We start from the raw sequence: 22,687 nt of genomic DNA on the forward strand, positions 1-22,687 counted from the left end.
GCCTGAAGGCATTGCTATCATGAAACACAGGTTGGTTACAAATGGTCACCCGCAGACAGCAACCATTGGCACCCCTTTCCCAGACCACGTACGGCAAAAGGTAGTTCTCTGCCCCCAAGGATCCTACAATCCCAACTTAGTAGAGGAAACAAAAGGGGGGGGAGGGGAGAGACTAAGCTAACAATACACGTAAAGGGTGCAGATGGTAAGAGGCAGTGTGAGAAAATGTAATCATGCATGTTTAGGCCTTGTTTTGATTGAGGATGATGGTTTGAAGCCAAAGGAGATGTGTGGAGGTGGTGCCACAGATGAGTTTGCATGTTGTGGGTGCAGGCAGGTGGTAGCAAGAGAGAATGGGCAGAACCCTTGAAGAACAATAGCTGAGATGGGGGGAGGGGAGACAAAGCCATGGAGAGCTTTCAGGTGAGACTTCTCAAAGTACTCTGAGGAAGTGCCTCCTCCCCCTCCCCTTCTGCAGCAGTGATACAGCCAGAGCCATCCTTGAAGCAGAGCGGCCCCCCCCAGCTGTGCCACGGGGAACATTCCGGCAGTAACTTAGAATTGCAAAATAAGTGCAAAAAACTTTGGAATCCTTCCAGAGGCACAGCGAGTGCCCTTTCTTTGAGAGAACTTCATAATGCTTTCGGGACAATCAATGGTTATTGATGATGCTGTTCCCCGGCTCGAGAAGCTATAAAACAGCATGTTTCATATTTTGAAGTGTATGTATTTCAAAGCAGTCAAGTTGACAAACAAAGCTGCAATACGGAGAGGCCCTTCCCCTGCAGGTTGTGAGCACGTGCCAAAAGGGGTTTTAAAGTTTCTCTTCAAATCAGTGGCTCTGCTCCCACGTTGCATTGCAGGTGGCTACCCATCTTTTCCCCAGCCCTGTGGCAGAGCAACCCCAGTTGTTACCCATGCTGCCAGTACGTACCCTTGTATGGTGGCTCTGTATGTGGTGGGGCACGGAAGCGTGGCTGATGTTCACCCCACCCCGGTACTACTCACCAGCTGATGTTTTTGAACAGTGCAGTGTGCAGGACCAGGTTATGGCTTCTGCTGGTCCAGCATGAATTTAGAGAGTAAGAGCCTTCAGCTCAGGGTTTTTTTAAAATTATCTTAATTTATTTACGTTATTTATGGTCCATCTTTCTCCCTGGGATTCAAGGCGGATTACACAGAGGGGTCAGTACAACCAACAAGATGGGACATTCAGTAAACAATGAAATAGGATTTGGGTTGTAGATCCAACCAGACGTCTAAAAAACTGAACTGAGGCAATGCATAAGGGTTAGCATGACACATTAAATCAGGGGAGTCGAACTCATTTGTTACGAGGCCCGGATCTGACATAAATGTCACTTCATCGGGCTAGGCCATCTATGCCATAAAGTAGAATGCCAGGTAGTGGAGATATAAACATTATAAAGGACAGCAGCTGGTAAGCTCCAAGTTGGTGTATCTTCAGTGCAAGGCCCCATGGGCTGGGAGGGGGGTCCAGAGGAAAACCCACATGGGCGAACTGGAGAGCCAGCGGTACAGCACTGGGCAGACACTCCCACAATGCTTGACTGCTGCAGATGAGGTTGTTCCCCCATTCTGAAGCCACAATGGAGTGGCTCTCCGCCAGCACTCCCTCCCTTGCACCAGTTGCTCGTGGGCTGCATAAGACCCCTAACCCTAACCCTTATGTTCGGCACCTCTGCATTAAATGATGCAAACTTACACAGCGAGAGCCAGCCCACAGCAAACAATACACATTAGTACAGATGACAGTCTGTAGTAATTTATCCAAGTAACTTTGTGAAATCTTTCCTAACAGCACTACCCCGTTACCTGCATAGAAAAGCCCTCTTGAATAATGCAGTTTTGCACAGTTTGCAGAAAGCCAGGAGAGTGGGAACCTTCCTGACCTCCTCAGCCAGGCCATCCTACAAGGTGGGGGACCATAACGGAGAAGGAATGTATGCAGGCAGTTGTCGACTTTGCCAGTTTTGAGGCTCTTTGTGTTCAGTGGCTTGAGCCGTAGTCTGAAGTGCAAGCTCCTCGTATTTATACCCCGCCTGGCCAATTGCGGTGATCATTTTTTGCACCTTGAGCATCTGAAACAGCCTCTGAGGCCCAAGTGTGCATTGTTTGTGTGAAGCTTGGTTCACCTTTTGGGTCCTGATGTTCTGAGTCATGGGCTAAGAAGAAAAGAGGGGGGAAAACTGAACCTAAACCTAGAATTCAGAACCTAAAAAGGTTAGTCAAGAGTAGAAAAGGGCCAACTCTAAAACTCTAATTATAAAACATACAAAAATATATATGTATTTATTCACCATAAATTAAAATAACAAACAAGGGCCCATGCAAACCTCATATAGAAATACAAAAACATACAAGGGCTAATAAGATAGAACTAACGCGTTTCGGCCTTTACAGGCCTTCCTCAGATGTCTAATACAGACAGAACATATTGGCTGATATGCAAAAATACATACAATCCTACATATACAAAATATGGAATAAAGACCAGAAACCAATTGTTCCAAAGTTTAACCACTGGGCAAGGAAAAGAAATACAAAAATACAAATGAAGCCTCCAGTGTAATCACATGTCCAGTGGTACTTCTCTCTGGTCAACTGTATAGTCTTCTGAGATTGTACAGCCAAATGTTCCCAATCAAATGTTCCTTAGGTTAAAAGTGGATTGAAAGTGGATTATTTAGTGTGTGTGATTGCAGCCGTGGGGTCCCTGAAGCCGGGCTCCCAACTATACTCACAGTTTAAAGATCTGGGATGCAGCATCTCTTCTAGACACAGAAACAAATCTCTCTGCCCGCGAAAACCCCCCGTTCAAAGGAGCTTGAAATAACAATTGCATCAGTGATTTTTTTCCTAAACCTTCCAAGGGCATGGGCAAAAATCCCCCCCCAGCTTTTGGATTAATGTGGGATGCATATAGTTATCTGCCTGGTTTGCAGGAAGGTTGCTACATGCTTCGGGCTATACCCACGTTGGCAAGGTGCAAAGATGCCCGAGTTCATAGATGCCCACGTACCCTCATCTTCTTGTAAATGCTGATGAAACGTGTGTCTTTTAAAATTCATATTCAATCCTGTTTCTGAATCAGAGTATCTTACAGTGTCCCCAAAGATAAAAGCTTGCAAAAATAACAACTATATTGCAGAAATAAACCTGCAACAGAAGTAATGCGCCACCATTGCAGATCCCCCAGTGGCTAAATCACCCGTATAAACACGTCTTCCAAATGCAGCTTTGCTTTTCTCCGTTATCTGCCCCCTTCCTTTCCAACAGCTGGTGCTCTGTATACATCATTGTTGTGTTTCTCTCTTCCTTTATTTCAGGGTTTTTTTTAACTTTGCTTGTGGTGTAGCAAATTTGTTATGAACTTTACACGGGGCGCTCCTTGTATGCTGGAACAATACCTGGAGTTCTTTCCTTGCTAGGGTGCTCATAATGTGTCAAAATAGTGTTACTACCCCCAAAGAAGATTGTCTGTGGTGTTACAGACCATGCGGCCACCAGATGGGGTCATCTAGATTCTAGGGTTGCCTAAAAGGTCTCGTGCTTTTTGATCAGATTACCTGGAAATCTGGAGGCAAGTAGTGCAACCTGTGTCTAAGGGAGTCCTTAGAAGTATTTCTGTTTTGTACGACTTTTTCTTCCGTCACGACTGAGGTGGGCACATTGATCAATTCCTGGTTCCCCTTGCCCCCACCAATGGTAGAGGTGTTGTGTATCACATGCATGTATGAAATGTCTTTTTCTGGCCTTGTGCATGGGAGCCTTCAGCCCTTCTTTAAAATGGGTGATTAGCCACCCCCCAGTTGAGAAACAGATAAAATCTAAAATATGTTATTTATTTATTTAAATGTATATCCCACCCTTCCCAAACGGGCTCAAGGTGGGTAACATCAAAGCATATAACAGTAAAAACCAGTTAGCACAAGTAATCTAAAAACAACTAAAACCAGAAAACAGTTAATCCGCTAAAAGATGGTGAGCAATAATTCAACCCCCCCAGAAACCAGGGAGATGATACTGGAGTCACGTCTACATAACCCCAAGACTCCAGATAGATAGATGATCCAGACTGCCTCTGTGCAGGGCAGTCTCTGTATGGGCTCAACTAAAAGCCTGGCGGAACATCTCCATTTTGCAGGCCCTGCGGAACTGTAAAGTTCTGCAAGGCCCTGATTTCAAGTGAGAGCATGTTTCACCAGGTAGGGGCCAGGACAGAGAAGGCCCTGGCCCTGGTTGAGGCTAAGTGGACATTCTTAGGGCCAGGAACGACCAGTAGATGTTGATTAGCATAGCGCAAAGCTCTCAGGGGGTATATGGGGAGAGGTGGTCCCTTAGATTTGCAGGACCCAGGCCTGTTAGTGAAAACACATGCAGTCCTAGCAGAACAGTTGTCCTTTATTTATTTACGTTATTTACAGCCCACCTTTCTCATTGGGACTCAAGGCAGATTACATAGAGTAAGTCAGTATAATCAACAGGATGGGACCAGTGTTCCCTCTGAGTTAGTAAGCTCAGTGTAAGCTGAGTTAGTGCGAGCTAGCTCACAGTTTTTTAGCCTCCGGTTCACACATTTTTGTCTTAGCTCAGGAAAGAGTCGGACTCGACTGTGCGACTGAACAGCAACAACAACAAGGAAGGATGGCTTCAGGGCAAACTAAATTTCTGCAGCAGCCAAATCGCTCACTCACAGCTTTAATGCCAGTAGCTCACAAAGTAGAATTTTTGCTCACATGACTCCACAGCTTAGAGGGCGCATTGGATGGGGCATCTAGTAAACAATGCACTAGGATTTGGATTCTAGAAATCTGGAACCAGTCTGAAAACAGAACTGAGGCAAAGCATAAGTATTAACATGATGCATTAAACAATGCAAAAATTACACAGAAGGATGCTACTTACAGCAGCAGGCAGTATGAGCTATGCACAGTACTATATGTGGCAGTCCCTAACCATTTACCCATGTAAAGTTTATATTATTCAAGTACATGCTTTTACAATATTGTCCACTCCCCCATCAATACCAAAGGGGGTGCCAAACATTTTGTACATACCTGTACCATTTTTGTACAATATTACAAAATCTCTTTTGTTCACTGTAGAAGCACAAATGAAACTGTATTAATGATGCAAAAATGGCAGGAAACTTGTTTGCAGGAAGCTGGTTTGGTGTAGTGGTTAAGTGTGCAGACTAATCTGGGAGAACCGGGTTTGATTCCCCACTCCTTCACTTGCAGCTGCTGGATGACCTTGGGCAAGCCGTAGTTCTGACGAGCTGTCCTTGAAAGGGCGGTTCTTGAAAGAGCTCTCTCAGTGCCACCTATCTCACACGGTGTCTGTTGTGAGGAGGAGAAGGGAAAGGAGTTTGTAAGCCGCTCTGAGACTCCAAGTGAAGGGCGGGGTATAAATCCAATCTCCTCCTCCTCCTCCTTCATAGCTGCTGCTAACATGGGGCTGTTTTGAACGGTATATTCTTTAGCTTGCTTGGTTATTTTTTAAGTACTTTTCATTTTGTTGTTTTAATTATTATCCACCATGAGAGCTGTTCATGAGATAATGGGCAAGATACAAATTTTAGGACAGGTTCCAGGCTCAAGAGCTGTTCGTCAAGTGCAAATCCAGCCGATCCGAAAACTTTTAGACTTTCTGTTTGCTATGACAGCAGCACACTACTGCTAACGTGGGGCTGTTTTGAACGGTATGTTCTTTAGCTTGCTTGGTTGTTTTTTAAGTACTTTTCATTTTGTTGTTTTAATTATTATCCGCCATGAGAGCTGTTCATGAGATAATGGGCGAGAGCTGTTAGTCAAGTGCAAATCCAGCCAATCCGAAAACTTTCAGACTTTCTGTTTGCTATGACAGCAGCACAGCCCCTCGTGCAGGATAGGAGGGTCCTTCTCCCTCACCTTCACTTCTGATGCCTGAACTGGATGTGATCTCTGGCTGTCTCTCCCCCTCCCTGCTCAGATCTCTGTGTTTGTGGTTGAACACTCTCTGTGCTTTAGATGCCACTAAATTGAATGTTAAGACAGACCACATGAGGAGAGGAGGTGGAAATGGGCTTGTATTCAGAGGCAGTAGGGGATGCCTGCTTGCTGGGCTCTGCATCTTCGTCGTCTGTCAGAATGTAGCTGCTGGGGCTGATCCAGGCAAGTGAACCTTACTGAAATGAGTATTTTGAAGCTTCCAGCCCTTCTTTGATACCCAAGCAAAAACTCCTTCCTCCTTCATTTGCAGCAAAATTGACAAGCATTGAGGGGCAACCCAGTTTTCAGAATACAAAGGTTTTATCTGTTGGCATCCTCTCTCTCTCTCTCTCTCTCTCTCTCTCTCTCTCTCTCTCTTTCTCTCTCTCCTCTGTTCATGTTTTTTGTTCTCTCTCTCTCTCTCTCTCTCTCCTATTTGTTCCTTGCTTAGTCTCTGGAGATGTGCACCATTTTACAGTTTATAATTTAATTTTTTTGCTTTCTCTTTTTCTTTTGGGTTTTTTTTATCAGCCTTTCTCTCTTCTGCTCCAACAGTGTTATTGCTGGAAAATTAAATTAAAACTTAAAGGGAGCAGTCCGTCAAGCATGGAAACTATTGAAACACACGGCAAATCAAGCGATTGTAAGCTTTGGTGGGTGGCTCCGCTCATGTTGGGGATGGGTTGCTGTTCAAGCCCTGCATCCATTGTTTCTACTGGAGTTTGGGAGCCAACCGCCAGCTTGCCATCTCTGGGACATCAGTAATCTTGATCCCAGCTGCAGTTCTGTTTGGAACCCAATAGGCAGGAATTCCACCTACAGGGGCTGAAATTTTTAGCATTTCTTCTGAATTATGTGAATTCACTGTTGTGGATGTGGCCAACTGGTGGCCCTCAAGCTCTCCTCCTCTATTTTATCTATTTTATGAGGTCTGTAGTGACACTATCACATTTTAGTGGAAGTTTTATAAAGGGAAGCAGGGATGTGCTTTCATGGTGTAAGAGAGAGTTTCCCACATTTTTTGGAGTTGAATCTTTGTGTGCTGGAATATGTTTGCAACATCTAACTACGTTATTTGTATATAATGCTATGTCTGAACATATCTGCTCCAAAATACTATATTGGCACAATTTTTTAATGGCGCTCAAATCCTCAGCTACATTCTTGCTGTAGGCAAGGTGTAAAAGAAGCTACACGGTGAAGGAATGTTTAGAGGAAAGCAAGACAAGGCAGGTATATGGTGGAAGGGAAGTTTGGCTATCTGGTTCTAGCCAACCCATCTCGTCTCAATCACTTGACATGCCTCTGAATTGCACAGTTCAACCTGGCCTCCTGTGTTGGAATCAAGATATTGACTTTGGGCGTAGATGGTATGAGCCCGTTGTTCATTAAATTATTTCTCTCCTGCCTCTCATCGATAACTGCTAAGGTGACTTACCAACATTTTTAACACAATAAAATCAAACTAATAAGTCACATAAAAGAACCCTGAAAACAAATCAAAAGGTGTAGTAAAGCAACAGGGGGAAGTGTCACGTTGTAGTCTGCCTTTCTCAGTCAGGCTTGAGGCAGATTATAAAATTAAGAAGCAATGCAATGAATAACCACCAGCATGCTTTATACTAGGAACAGTGCAAAAACTGCGTTACAAAAAGAAATCCAGAACAGAGTAGAATCCAGGGACAGAAGCCAATGGTATCATAACCTAAGCACTTCCCAGAACTGGATTGGTTTTACTTTCTGTCTGCAGACCATTAACGAAGGGGCTAAGCAGATTTCTGTGGGGGGGAAATTGCTGGATGGCAAGTAACTGTGTGAGCCTTCTAATTTCCACTAGAGCCACTGATACCAATTAGGGACTCTCTTCCTCTCTTAACGCTATACACTGTGTTGGTCTGTTTCACGGAACTGAGGAACAGAAGCAGCATTGCAGGTCTATGTTTCATGTGTTCAGTGAATGAGGACAAGGGTGTCACTCTGTCCCTGAGTGCTTGGTGTGTTGGCGATTAAGAGTGGCCATCAAGTTCAGCGAACAATGAAGAAAGTGGACAGGAAGAAAGTTGCTTCACTTGAAATAGGGTATCGGAGAAGAGTTTTCCAGATACTGTGGACTGCCAGAAAGACGAATAAGTGGGTTGTAGCGCAGATCACATTAGAGCTCTCCCTAGAAGCTAAAACAAAATCAAAGTGATTGTATTTTGGTCACATCATGTCAATGAAAAGACAATAATGCTAGGAAAAGTTGAAGGCGGCAGGAAAAGAGGAAGACCTACCATCAGTCAAGGAAGCCACAGCTCTCAGCATGTAAGACTTGAGAAAGGCTGTTAATGAGAAGACATTTTGGAGGTCGTGAATTCATAGGGTCGCCATAAGTGGAAAATGACAGCACGTAATACACACACACCAAGTTCAGTGTAATACCAGAAATTCTAGTCGGGGTTGCATGGGGACTGGACCATATCAGTCTGTTTCCCTTCCCTGCTCGGCATTCAGGCAACTCACTGCTTCTCCGCTTCTTGGCTTCCTGCCCTGCCTACCTCCATTTATCCCTTCACCACGTGTGTAAGCAGCAGCTTACACATGTGTAGCATCAGCACGCACCTTAAAGCCGAGGGATTCTGTAGTACTCCCCAGTCTGGCCATGTCTTATGTGTGCACAGGGCACTTTGGGTCAAGGGCTTGTCGCCCTGATCTCTTTCACTTTGGCTTTGGGGACTTGATGTTTTCAGCACCTCGCCTGCATTTTAGCCGTGATGGCTGAATATAAAGGAGGAGAGACGCATCGTGAGCTTGGAGCCCCTGCATCCGGTGATAAAAATCAGCCATCTGGGTGTTTACAGCAATTGCTTATTGGCATTCTATGGAAATGTCTCTCCAGGCAGCGTTCCTGTGGAATTAGGTAGCGCAGCTGTGATCGTTTCATACAAGAACGCAAGTTATTTTAAAATTTCCAATGGTTTATTAGTTCTATAAAATGGCTCCAAATAAGTAAGCATTTCTAACCAGAAATGGGGAGCAATAACCAAACGCATGCAGCTTGGCAGGCTGCGAGTTGTCTGGGCCTTTAAAAATATTTATTTATTTTTGTTTAGAGCTCTTTCTCTGTTTTGATACGTTGCGCTGGAAGGCTGGAGGAAGTCAGTGACCTGCTGTGAGAAGAGTGGTTAAATTCCAGATTAGGGAAAAGGTACATCTGCTTTGCGTACCGTAGCCTGGTGGGCAAGCCAAGTGGGTTTGTGCCTGTACCAGTTCTAGAAATGCTCTCTTTGGAAAGGGAGCTGCATTCTCCACTCAGGTACAGGGCAAGGGCTTTCTACAGCACTTTGCTTGGACTGTGTGGGCAGTGGTGTGGTGCAGAACATGGTTGCCTTTACAGCGTGGCAGGCAGATCTGGGGTGCCATTGAAGGCATTGCTTTTTTAAAAAAGAATTATAGCACTGTACAATGCTCCTTCTAAGCTGTGGAGTCTTGTGAGCAAAAATCCTCCTTTGTGAGCTACTGGCATTAAAGTTGTGAGTGAGTTATTTGGCTAGTGCATAAATTAGTTTGCTCTGGAGCCATCCTTCCTGGGCTAAGACAAAAATGTGTGAGCCAGAGGCTAAAAAACTGTGAGCTAACTCCCATTAACTCAGCTTACAGGGAACACTGGCACTGTTCCACCTTCGGTGTCATGGTGTCTCCGGCTGGAAACCTTACTTGGTCTTCTCCCTTCAACTAAACACCTCCAAGCACTGCCCTTTTGCTTTCTTTCCTTGTTTCTTTGTCCTTGGGACATGCAAGGTGACTTAAGGGGGGCACATAAGACCCCCCCCCTTATGTATTTTATTTCTGTGAAGAACAACCATCCCTGAATATTTTGCATGGTCACTGCAAAATGACTTCCAGTCTAAGCCCATTGATTTCAATGGGTTTAGACTGGAGTAACTCTGCTTAGGATGGCACTGTTAGTCCACTGAAATCAGCAATTTCTCGGTGGTATTATGTGTTGCCGACAGCAGTCAGTTGCTTATGGGAGAAGGTTGCTGCCACATGTGGGTCATGAGCACAGCTGCTTTTGTGTGTATTAGTGGTCTACTCCCCAACAGCCCTTACTCTCTTTTGGGTACAGAGAGGGTATCTCCTATCCCCCCAGTTTCCCAGAACTGTCTTGGATAACACAGCTAACTAAATGTTACAGCACCTACACGTCAGACCTATGCACACCATAACTCTAGCTTGGCCCTGAGATTCTCCTTTTCAGTTTGGTGCGAATGAAAGGGTCCAAGTAATATTCCCCAAAAGAGAAAAATCTAAAATAAGGTTTCAGGGTGCAAGGACAAAAGTTGGTCCAGTAATACCTCTTGGAGTGTTTCTCCAAAGCAACAGGAAATTGCACAGTGACCTTATTCTTTATTGGCATCAAAAATCTAGACTGACCTCTCTTATATCACTTTTGCCACCACTAATGGATTTAGTTTAGTGCTCCTCCTGAACTGAGATTCCCAGAGGGGCCACAGTGGTATTTTTGTTTTGGCTGCACTATCTCTTGGGCTTTGCTCTTGAAATTAATTGCACGTGTATGTTCACAAGTATGTAGTAGTCTTTTTAGTTCCTGCAGCTGTGGGTTTCGTTCAGCCCATATCCAGAGCTGGTTCAGGCCTGTGCCCACCACACTAGATCTCTCCCCCCCATTACTGGAGCTTAGCCAAAACATGAATGCAAAGTGCTTTGTTTTTAGAATAGATGCATTCACACAAGCAGAGCCATTGCCTGACCTTGCAATCCATCAAGCATTCAATGTGCGTGTATGAACCAAGCTTTAGTAGGCAAGAATTCTGTTATGGTCAGGATTGTGGGATGCTGGTAGGCATTGATTTATTGTGTGTGCAGTTATGGGAGAAGTGTACCCTGCCATTCTTAGAGGCCTGGGGATAGGGAGCAGATTGGAGGCCACTGACGTGTTGGTTGCCAACCAATAGCACCAATCCCTGTGGCTCTCAATAGAATTTGGGGGTGAGGGGAGAAACATCCTTGGCGGCCAGATGTGGCCAACAGGCAGTCTGTTGGTCATCCCTGCATTGGGTCTACTTTTTGCACCAAGAAGTTGATTTATTCAGTTGTCACTTAATCTGTCGACAATCATTATTTTGCTTTTAATCTGTACCATTCAGATAAACCTGGTGTGGAGTCGTTCAGTGTCTCTTTGGAATGCTGTGGCTGCTGCCTTAGCTAGGGCATCTGCCTTTTTTTTTTTTTAAAGCACTCCATTTATAACAATCTTGCTTTTGGCCCTTGTGGAAGAATACCTTTTAATTTAGGGCCGGTTGTTTGCTGCTTTGATTTTTCTCTTCCTCCTCTTTGTCCTCCTTCCCTCCCCTTGTCTTTATTATGTGTCTGTGACCTTGGAACAAGGACTGTCCCTCAATTACCACATTCCAACCCTCGGCAGTCTGATTGTTCCTCGACCTGCGTCCGTGACTAGCTTGATGCAGACTTTCTCTTTATCCCTAGAAACGGAGACTTTCGCCTGGCAGATCCAGGCATTTGGGGCTTCGAGCAGCATCTAGCGTTCTACAGGAAAAAGGGGGCACCGTGGTGGGGATAATTTCTGCAGATCTGAAAAACAAGTTCTTTGTCAAACGGTTTAATTAAGAGGAGGTGTGGGTTTTTTTAAAGGCAGATTAGGAATGTCACACTAGAACCTGGGGAAAATGAACTGTGAAAAGCAGCTTTCTTTGACAAGGTTTCTGATGCGGCAAAAAAAAAAAAAAGGTTGCAGTGGACACGCAATTTTTGGGTTATGATCTCAGCATCTGTCTCTTGAAAATAGGCCGCTCCAGAACCAGCTTTGTAGCTATCCTGAGGCTGTTTAGCCAATCTCTGCCAAACTGCCTGATGGGGCCGTTCAACCCAAATGGCAAAGTGCCCCCCCCCCACGCCCCAGACCTCTGCAGGACTGTTAATCTGTTTTCAAGGGCAGCCTGTGCAGTCATCTAAAGACCAAAACATTCACTGTCCTGCTGTAGAGTTCAGTTTAAACAATGTTGGCTGGCCTGGACACAGGTCTGTCCCTTGTTCTTTTCAGTAGCCTGCTTCCCCGTACCATAACTTATGACGTCTGTTAGTTTCCTTCATCCTTTCTTACTTGCATGGTAGATCCCATTCCCAACTCTTGCTCCACAAAGGCTGTGTTGTGCTTTTTTCTTCTTCTTGCCGCCTCAAGCTAGGAAAGCATCAATAACCACGTTCTTTGATCCCAAGCCAGTGGAATTGTGATTTGTCCCCCAGCTGCCTTTTATTTAGATGGCAAACAAACGGAGAGTGTCAGCATTCAGAAGTATTCCAACATGTTTTCTTATGCAAACGAGCCTTGGAAGTCCTCTTGTTTCCTCCCCTCCCCCTGAGAATTGAAGATTTCCTTGTTCACACACAAAAGAAGAGATTGCCACACACAAACCAGAGAATGTTCAGTTTCTGAAGCACATGCGAGGGGTTGCAGTTGTGAGCTGGAGACTTCCTAGGGCTCATTCCCATCAAACCCACGGTTTGTCTTTATGGCTGAATGCAGCCAATATCTTATGTGGCAGTATGGACCTCTTGAGTTTTAGTACTCATCCTAGTGTGGCTTATTAAAGGGTCTTCCAAGTGATTCTTCCTGCTCTCATCTTTCTCCAAGGTGGTACCTTCCTCTTCCTTCTGGGTTACCGCACTGTGCAGGAGTCACACCAAGTTGATATGCAACACCTCGTTTTCCTTGTCCCCTCCCAGTTTGGCTTTTTGGTTTGCTCTGAACTGGAGGCGAAGGGTGAGTGGATGGCAAATGCAGCACCTCCCTCCCCAACCCTTCAGGTAGCAGAAGGGGTGCTCTCATTCCCTAGGATTATTTTTAACCACCTGCCATCTGTTGTTTTTTCCGGTCCTTGTGGCTTAAGCCAGATTCTCTTGCCAAGGCCGATGCAGGCTCCTAAGGGTGACTTCACCTGCTTCCTCAGTGCCTCGGCATTTGTTGTGCCCATATCTGGCAGAATGTACCCATGTGGAGGAAGTGGAAGAAATAAAGGCTGGGGTGGGAAAAATGACCCGCCGATTTTCCTGCTTGTCCCAGAGGAGCCAGTCAGGTGAGGTCAACTGAGTTGTATGTTTCTGTATTCCTATTTGGCTTTGGAGACCAGTGGCGTGATCAGCACTGCAGAGTTCATGATCTCTGTTCCGGGAGTGTCAACAATGGAGTGATATGCGTTAATGCCACGGTGTGCTTGTCCTGAACAAAAACCTGGTCCTAAGTGTTGGAAAGGCATTTCTTGGGCATGGGCAATCTGTGTGAGGTACTAATCAACAATAATGATCCATCTACGTGCCAAGTCCCAGCCAGTTTGGATAACTTTTCACGGTGCTGACCTGTGATCACGGGGGCAAATTTGGTATCAAATTAAAGCACGATGACTTGACAAAAGGTGCTGTTTTTCTGCAACTTAGCTCAGAAATTAGAGAAACGTCACAGAAAGAAAGACACCACAGGGTACTGTTTTCAAAACCTCTGTAGCTACTGGCTATTAGGACTGTGTTTGAAGGGTAGCCTTCCTGGTTGTTGGCTCCGCTGCTGAGGTGGTATGGAATATTTATGAACATTCCAGCTGCTCAGATGTTAAAAAGACTGCATCAGCACAGGATGCCTAGAGCAGGCTTTGTAAATAGCCTTTTGACTGGGAGCCTGGGGTGAGTAAGAATTGATTTCAGGTGAGCATGCAGGGAAATCTTTGTCAACTGGGAGGGAATTTTCCATTTGAGGCTGCTGATGTGTCACAGATGACTGGCATAGGAATGTGTGGGCAAACAAGCTAGAGAAACTTTGTTGGTCGTACGTTTTGTAGAGTCGCTCGCAAAGCTGCCCTGATACCAGATGAGGCTGTGCACTGTTTGTGGGAAGGAGTTTAAGAGGGAAGGAGGGTGGGCATCACTCTTGCAGGTCCTGAACTGCACCGCTGTTTGTGTCTGAGGTTATAGAATGGACTGGCACATGGACCATCGACTCAGGTGGGTAGCCGTGTCGGTTTGAAGCAGCAGAATAAACCTTTGTGGATCTTGAAGGTGCCACTGGACTCACACTTCGTTTCACGTGGGCCTTAGTGTGTACGTCTGACTCCTGCATCTGAACAGTGCAAGTGTGGATCTGTTCATGAAGGGGAGGGGTGAGAGTGTGAAGGAGGGATAGACAACATATTCCAAAAATTGTGATAACCATGTTTAATGGTAAGTGTGCCTGAGGCTAGACGCTGCACAAAAGTAATATTGGCCATCCTTGTACACAGGTTCGCAACCTTAATGAGGTGAGACCTACAAGAGTTTGATAGGAAGCTGGCTTGGGGTAGTGGCTGGTTGGACTAGGGCCTGGGAGAATTAGGCTCAAATCCCTGGTGCGCCAAATAAGCTTGTAGGGTGACATTCTCAACCTAATCTGTGAACTTAGGCAGGTCATGAGAGGGAGGGCAGGAAGGGTGGCCTCAGTGCTTAGTTCTCATGGCCCTTTCTTACACGCCCAGGAAATGCTGATTGCCACTTTGCGGTCAGGTAGCAATTTTTCTCCAGGCCCCTGTGGCCAGGGATCCTGAAGGTTTTTTGTCATCTTCTGGGCGTGAAACAGGGGTCACTGGAGGTGTGAGCGGGGAGGTATTTGTGAATTTCCTGCATTGTGCAGGGGGATAGACTAGGTGACCCTGGAGGTCCCTTCCAACTCTATGATTCTGTTATTCTACCTCACAGAGTAGTTGTGGTGAGGATGTGGAGTGGAGGCAGGGAGAACAATATAAGCTGTTGGGGGGGGGGATATAAATTAAAGAATTTAAAAATAACAGCCCACAGGAGGAGCAAACATCTGGGGAAAGCTCAGGAGTGGGACAGGAGGGCAGCAGAACTGGGGCCAAGCTTCCCTGTCTGGGAACAGATCTTTTTTGGTGGTGGTGGGGAGATTGTACATTCGTAGCTTTCTAGCTGTAGTTGGTCCTCCATCTGGCAATGGGGGACTTGCTATGGTAGCTGCGGGGCAACTGGAGGGGGCTGTTCCTCCTTCGCTACATCGTCCTCACAAAAGCAGGTCACATCAACTGAAGGAAGCCCAGGCCACCACCTCCTTCCTGTCAGAGAGAAGGTGCAAACTGCTAGACAGTGAGTATAAAGAGGAGGAGAACCCTGCAAAGGAGAAGGCAGGAGAGGATGGGGGGGGGGCAGTGGAGTTCCTAAACAAGCTCCTAGAGATGTGTGTTGGTTTGGCCCCTTTTGAACTTGGACCTTCATGGGTCTTAAGTGTCTGTAACTTGCCTAAAACTCATGAAAACCAGGAAGACCATCAGTTTGTCAGTCAAAGACAAATGACTTTCCTGTGAGGTCTTGGCCTCTGCTCCAATGGGGGCCAACAATCTATCCAGGGAAGAGGGGCTGTGGCTCAGTGGGGGAGCCTCTGCTTGGCGTGCAGAAGGTTCCAGGTTCAATCCCCGGCATCTCCAGTTAGAAAGGACAGGCAGTAGGTGATGTGAAAGACTTCTACCTGAGACCCTGGAGAGCCACTGACAGTCTGAGTAGACAGTACTGACCTTGATGGACCAATCGTCTGCCTTCAGTTTAAGGCAGCTTCATGTACATTTCGGAATCTAGGGGCCGCATCCAAGAACTTGCTCCGCCACATGGGTTTGGGAAGCTCTCCCTTTTCCTTCCCACCACCCCTGCTTCTTTTCTAATGGCAGAATGCAAACATCTATAAGGCATTGTGTTTTCAGAAAGCTGTGACCTTGATGGACCAATCGTCTGCCTTCAGTTTAAGGCAGCTTCATGTACATTTCGGAATCTAGGGGCCGCATCCAAGAACTTGCTCCGCCACATGGGTTTGGGAAGCTCTCCCTTTTCCTTCCCACCACCCCTGCTTCTTTTCTAATGGCAGAATGCAAACATCTATAAGGCATTGTGTTTTCAGAAAGCTTCCGGTCTGGCTAAGATGGAGGACTGAAGCGTTTCGCGATCGTGCGAAGCGAGCGACGGCCACTTTTGACAGTTTGGGCAATACACAGCCCAACGCATCACTCCCCAGCGAGGGGGGGGACAAGCAGGCAGCAGCGCCCTAGAGGGAGTGTGAGGTTGGCGTAATCCAGCTTCGGAAGAAGCTGAATTGGGCTTTGACCTCCTCCCACGAAGAAGGCAAGTGCCAAGCAACTCTATAGTGGCCGATCGAGCCGGACTACCGGCATAAATTCTTCGTCAGCAGACTTCTTTGAAGAAGGACAACAACTGTGAGTTAAAAGAAACAATGCGAAACCCGTTTTGAACGTGCTAGATAACAAAAACGTGCCGCTTACCTGAACTGAGTTTGGAGTCAATTTGAATTAAGCGGTTGAGCGGAAAATGAATAGTAAATCCCAGAAATCCGATTCCGGAGAGAAAAAAGTTGATTGAAGCCTTTAAAAACTGTAAAAACGCTTATTGTTTAACATTCCTGTGGTGAAGATGGAGCCGTGTGCGCAACTGTAAAATCGAAACTCACGAACAATAGCGTGGGAAGAGCAGGCTGGTGTCACAAAGAAAGAGGTCCGTGTGAAACATCCAGGAAGTTGAATTCCTAGACGGGCATTAGCGAAAGGAAGACAGTGGAACTTTTAAAGGTGCCGGACCGGAAGTGAGTTGTATGCGGAAGGAAGGGCCTGCAAAGTATCAATTTGACCTACTCTACATGAAATTACCATAGAGAAGTTGCGCCCGACATTTTGAGGAGGACTTCAACTAAATTTGCTTTTTTAATATATTTCTAAGGGTCTTTGGAAAGCGTAAACAGAGAGGCATGGAGGACTAAATCTTATCATCTAGAAGAGTGCTTTATTTTGCGAATCTGTGAATTGGAAAGAAATCGCCAAGACGGAGACCAGGAGAGGCAAGAAAAGAGCCGACTCAGACCCAGAACTTAAACCAATGGGCTATTAATATGAATAAGGAAGTGGCTATGGAAACCTGGGAATATTTGTGGAAAAATTCTATTAAGATCTCGACATGTACTAATGTTAAAGAAAATTGTTATAAGATGATGTATAGGTGGTACATGACACCTAAGAAAATTGCAAATATGAATCAAAATATGTCAAACAAATGCTGGAAATGTAAGAGGCATGAGGGCTCATTTTATCATATGTGGTGGACTTGTGAGAAAGCTGTAGACTTTTGGACAAAAGTCCACAATGAAATGCAAAAAATACTGAAATGTTCTTTTAAAAAAGCACCGGAAATTCTGCTTTTGGGACTCAAAATGGAAGAAGTCAATACGACTAAAAAAACTTTACTCTGGTACCTGATAGTGACAGCGAGAATGATTTATGCTCAGTTTTGGAAGACAGAAAAGGTACCAGAGGTTGAAGAATGGATACAAAAAGTTCTGTTCATGGCACAAATGGATAAGATTACAAAAAAACTGAATAACAAAGAAGACGATGAGTTTTTTGGAGAATGGAATGATTTTAAAATTTATCTGGAAAAGAACTGGGATGTGAAACAAAACTTAATATGTTTAGATCAATATTAAGTTAAACGATGTTATCTTTAGATTGTAATGATGAAAAACTGATATTGATGATATGAAGTAATTTGGAGCAGGGGTGGAAGCATTGTGGGAAGCCATTGGAGGGAGGGGAGGAACTGGGAATGGGGTAGACAATTGATAGAATGAAATGTTTTATATGTTGTATTCCTGAGAAAATAAAAAATTTGTTTACCAAAAAAAAAAAAATTCTGCAAATGGCAGAATGCAAACATCTATAAGGCATTGTGTTTTCAGAAAGCTGTTTTTATTTCCAAAGGGCCTGCCTACCCTGACTTGACAAGCAGGCATTCTCCAGAATCCTGGGCTGAAGCAAAACAGGGTTGAAGCTGTGCCAGGAGCCTGAATAGGGGGCAGGCCTGCGGGAGCGGGAGACACGCCTCGTCTGGCAAGCGCTGCAGTTCAGTTTATGGCATCTCGCTTCACACATTCCCTTGGCGGCGGCTGCAGCTTTCTGCCTTTATTCCCAGTCAAAACCCAAGACCGTTTCTGTTTGCTCATTACTGGAGTTGGGTATGCGCTCTTCCCTTCCCCCCCCCCCCAGCACATTAAAGCATATTCAGTGGAAGATGAAAGTGAGTTACTGCATCCCGCGGAAGCACTCTGCTGAGCTTGGCTGTTCTGAGTTAAAGTAACCAGTTCCGCTCATATGATGTCCAGGGCAGACCCAGGAAATCCATATTCCATGTGGAGAAAAGCCAAATTCCATGTCCCCTGCAGAATTCTGGCCTGCAAACCACTCTGGTGAGGACCACTGCATTATCGAGCAGCTCCTGGCATATTTCTCCACTCTGGATCTTGTGCGCCTTGATCAATTGCTCTCCAAAGGAACTGACTCACTTCAAGTGACATGCAGTGCCCTCCTAAGCAGGTCTACTAATGCTACTCAGTGGAGCACACTCCCGGAAAAGTGTCCTTAAGATCGCTCAGCTGCTTCCAGGAGGCTTGGATCTGAGAGGGCTCTGCCCCGGGTGGTTCCCAAAGCTGTGGGTGCCCTGGCTTAGTCTCAAGAACCAGAGAAAGCACTGGGAGGGGAGGGGGGGGCTTGTGTGATCTGGGAACACTGAGGATTGCCTCCCCAAAACAAACACATGGAGAAAAGTGCCCTTGATAAAAGTTCTGCTGTGTGTTGGGGGGAGACGACGACGACAGTCTTTCACTTGTGGTTGAGGAGATGGGGATAAGATGCCTTATCATGTGCCAAGGTCCACCTCTGAAATACAGTGTGACACAGAAAGCGAGTGCTGCTTGTTTTTGTGTAGTAAATATATAACATGCCTATTGTCCTGTAGAACAGGGGGTCCCCAGCGTGGTGCCCGGGGATGCCATGGTGCCCACCGACACTTTTCTGGGTGCCCACCAAGTGTCTTGGGAAAGTGGGTGGGGCCAGATGGGGTCCTGCCCCAATAGGGCTTTTGATTGCTCCCTTGAAATCTGATTGGCTGTGCAGATTAAAATAACATTTCAGCGACAGTGGCCACTGCAGTGTTGTCTTTCTTCTTTCTCCGGCTCCTCTTTCCCGGTGGATTTTTAAAAGCGGCTCCCCTCATCCTCCGCACTTGTGCTCCTCTCTGTACGTGCTTGGCTCTGCCTCCCACATGGTCGTTTTGTGGTTGTACCGATTGCCCCGCTTCAAAGTTCTAATGGTGCCCACAGGCTCAAAAGGTTTGGGGAACCCTGCTGTATAATGTACAGTGAGGGGCTGCATTCTCGACAAAAGACAGGTCCTCGCCCTGGGGGCTTACAGTCCAGATTTGTCTGCAAAAGAGAGATGGGGGATGAATATGAGCAAATGCAGTTGTGAGCCTCTGAAGCTGCATTATACAGTTGGGTCATCGGTCTGTCTACCTTAGCACTGATTCTTTCAAGATGACGCACAAGCCGGAGGTCTTCCCCAGCTCTGCTTTTGCAGGTTTTTTCAGACCCGCGGGGAAAGAGGGATGAAAAGCAATCCCTGGATGAAACCGCCTTCATGTCTCTCTTGTCAGTCTCCTGCCTACTTTTCTTAAGAAGGATGCTCCAGGCCAGGGCACACAGTTCAAACATCATGCTGGGTTGTAATCACCTTTTCAACCCTTTCGCTGTCTTATCCAATCAGGAAGCCTTTCAGAACAGGGTTCTGCATAGAATACTGTTCAGACTTCAGATTGCTTAGCGCTGGGTTGCAGGCATCATTTGTTTTCTCAGCTCTTGATGACTCGTGACTGAATGTGTGAGTTACATTTGAAGAGGTACAAGGATTTGTTGACCACACTTGGGATTTCTGAACTCTTGTTCCACATACCGAGGTTTCTGCTTGATGTCACCGTGTCACATGTGTGAGATGAACCTTAGAAGAGGTTATGAGAATACTATTATACTTTAATAGCACCTTCTTAGACAGTTTCATCAGTGGATGCAAGCAAAAAAGGAATGCTGAACTCTGTCTGGAGGAGCTAGCAAACTTCAGTGTAGTCAAGAAAGGACTGTGTGTGCGTATGTGAGAGAGATGACTAAGAGACGGCAGAGGCAAGAAGGGAGAGAGAGAGGAAAGGAACTAAGAGGCTCGAATGCACAGGGATTCGATTAGTTGGGGGTGAGCACTGTGAAGTTACTCTCAAAGCATCAGTGGAATGCTGGGTTCTGGGGTGGGGAGTGGGGTGCCAACAAAGGTGTTCTGGGGCCAAAGAGGGCAGCACTCTAGGTCGAGTGGGGCTGTTTGGGAGCTGGAGCCCTCACCGTGGCCAAATGCGGGGATCTCTTTTGACACTGAGCTGTTTTTGTTTTTCTAGGGGACGATCAGCGTTGGAATAGATGCCACTGACCTCTTTGATCGCTACGACGAGGAATATGAAGATGTGTCCGGCAGCAGTTTTCCTCAGATTGAAATTAACAAAATGCACATATCCCAGTCCATTGAAGTAAGCGATGCATGCACGCATGAGAGGAAGCAGTGGGGGAGAGTAGGAGCCAGGCCATTCAGCAGCGGGATCCTATATGGGTTCATATGCTGCTGTTCCAGCTCCTGATTTACATGCCATTTTTGCATGCCTTTTCTGAAAGTTAACAAGGTGCTCCCTGTTGGATCATGTCTGTAGAGACTGAGCAGCCATGTCAGAAGTTAACCTTTCTCTGTCTTTGTGAATGGCAAGAGTCATTTTATAAGTGGCAAAGTAGTCCAGGACACCAGTGGGTGAAGTAAATTGTGCTCCTTCCCTGTGGTGGCCAATGCGAATCATATGAAACTGTCTCCTGTTATGTCTGCCTGTTGGTCTTTCTAGCATATCTCGGGTTTCCTCAAACCAGCAGTGGCTCACTAGGATATGAGACAGAGAAGCACGCCTGCTCCTGTCTGTATGGCACTCATTGTCACAAGCCCTGTTTTGTGCTGTGTTTCTTGGGCATGCTGGAAGGTGAATGCTTGCTTCCATAGGCATGGGTTGCTTGACATAGTGCTTAAACATATTCTTGTGCCTCTGCAAAGAGACAGAGTCTCTTTTTCCTTGAGAAGGCTCTTGGAATCACATTACATACCCAGAAACACTCTGAGCATCGTCGTGGACTGTGCAAATCAATTTCAGTAAGAACATGCCTTGGGGAAGTGTGCTAATGTGGGCATCTCTTGGCAGAACATTGTCACACACCTGAAGCTCATATGCGCAGTAATGGTCTGTATGTATCATAGGCCCCGCTTACTGCCACGGACACAGCGATCCTTTCGGGAAACCTCTCCACGCAGAACGGGAATGGAGGTGGCTCTGTTAACTTGGCTCTTCGGCGGGTCACATCTGCCAAAGGTTGGGGAGAGGTGAGGAGCCCAGCTTCTGTCATTCACTCTGTTTAAGGGCAACGTTAAGCCTTCTCTGCGCTTTCTAAACAGCGACCGTTGTCATGTTCTCCTTCTCCCTCCTTCCTCGACTCTGTTTTTTCCTGTAAGACCGAAGCCTTGGTGCTGCCTTTTCTGAAAGTCAACAAGGTGCCTGACCACTTTTTTGGAGTAATTTCTTTACCTCCTTCATTTTCAAATTGCGGCCTTATTTGAAAAACAGCACTTTCCCTGGATGCCGCATCCATGAACATCCAACAAAGTCAAAATCTAGGGCTTTCCCCATTGGCCACAGACAGGACCTGTGTAGTGATTTTTGATTTCTCAAAGCTGGGCCTGTAAGGGGAGAAGGATTCACAATGGCTCCTGGAAGCTCCTTTCCTTGAAAAGCATTTGGCCAAGGAAGTTGAACCCAGCACCAAATTAGAATGTGGAACGGGAGCCTTGGAAGCTGCCCAGTCCGGTAGTTGGAAGCTGCCCAGTCCGATAACGTTTGGCATGAAGACCTCTTGAGGACTCTCGCCTAGTTGGCAGTAGCAAGGGATCAGCCAGATCTAGGCCAAGCTCTGGCATCTGGATTTTGTTTAACATTTGCATCTTACTATCAGATCCCGCTTCTGTGCAGTTGTGGGCAGGGTTAGGCAAATACAGGGTGAGGGAGCAGAGAGAAAGGTGTAAGCGGTTGGTGTTCCTCAAGAGCAGATCTACTTGCTTAGAGCAGTAAGGGGCCCTGACCTGAAACCTTTCTTTAAGGACATGTTCCGGCTTCTTGGGGCAAGGAGGCTTCCTTGGCTGGCCTTTGTATGGCCATGCCAAAGGCACACGGGCTAAATCCCTGACTGATGTTCCTGGGACAACAGTTTAAGACCTGCAGCAGGTTCGTATCCTCGCCCTTCTGTTCGAGGATCTCCAAAGTGGCATTTTAGCCTTGCAGCAACCAAACAATAATTAGGCTGAAAGAGAACACCTTTCCCAAGGACACTGGTGCACTCTTCTGAGAAGAGCATGGATAGAAAACACATGGCCAGCCTTAGACAGGAGCAAAATCGAGCTACTTCCCTGGCCAGTCTGTTGTGCATTGGTCATCACCTCCACCCTCTGCAAAATCCACACCATCCCTTGAATGGGTGAGTTCCGAGGCTGGATTGTCATTAGAAAAGGTCCTGTCGGCAAGGCCTTACTATGGGGGGTGGGGTGGATTCAACACAGGCCCTGTGGTCTGCACGGTGCACTTCCTTCTGTGATCACTGCAGAAGTTCAGGAGAAGAAAAGCAACCTGCCCTTTCCCTTTCTTTTGTAACTTGGAACATGAGCAACCTCTCCTATGCATGTAAAACTGTG

At 46.2% G+C, this 22,687-nt stretch overlaps 1 protein-coding gene across 1 annotated transcript in view; it reads left to right on the plus strand.

Annotated features, from left to right (window-relative positions):
* The window catches only part of DNAJC11 (DnaJ heat shock protein family (Hsp40) member C11), a 60,500-nt gene that overhangs the window by 33,115 nt on the left and 4,698 nt on the right, over nucleotides 1–22,687 (plus strand). Inside the window, exons 5-6 of the mRNA XM_015409136.1 lie at nucleotides 20,313–20,441; nucleotides 21,206–21,328. Of these exons, the coding sequence (XP_015264622.1) occupies nucleotides 20,313–20,441; nucleotides 21,206–21,328 (252 nt within the window). The remainder of the gene's footprint in view (nucleotides 1–20,312; nucleotides 20,442–21,205; nucleotides 21,329–22,687) is intronic.

This window comes from Gekko japonicus, unplaced genomic scaffold (assembly GCF_001447785.1).
Source record: "Gekko japonicus isolate JY-2015 unplaced genomic scaffold, Gekko_japonicus_V1.1 scaffold98, whole genome shotgun sequence".
NCBI lineage: Eukaryota > Metazoa > Chordata > Lepidosauria > Squamata > Gekkonidae > Gekko > Gekko japonicus.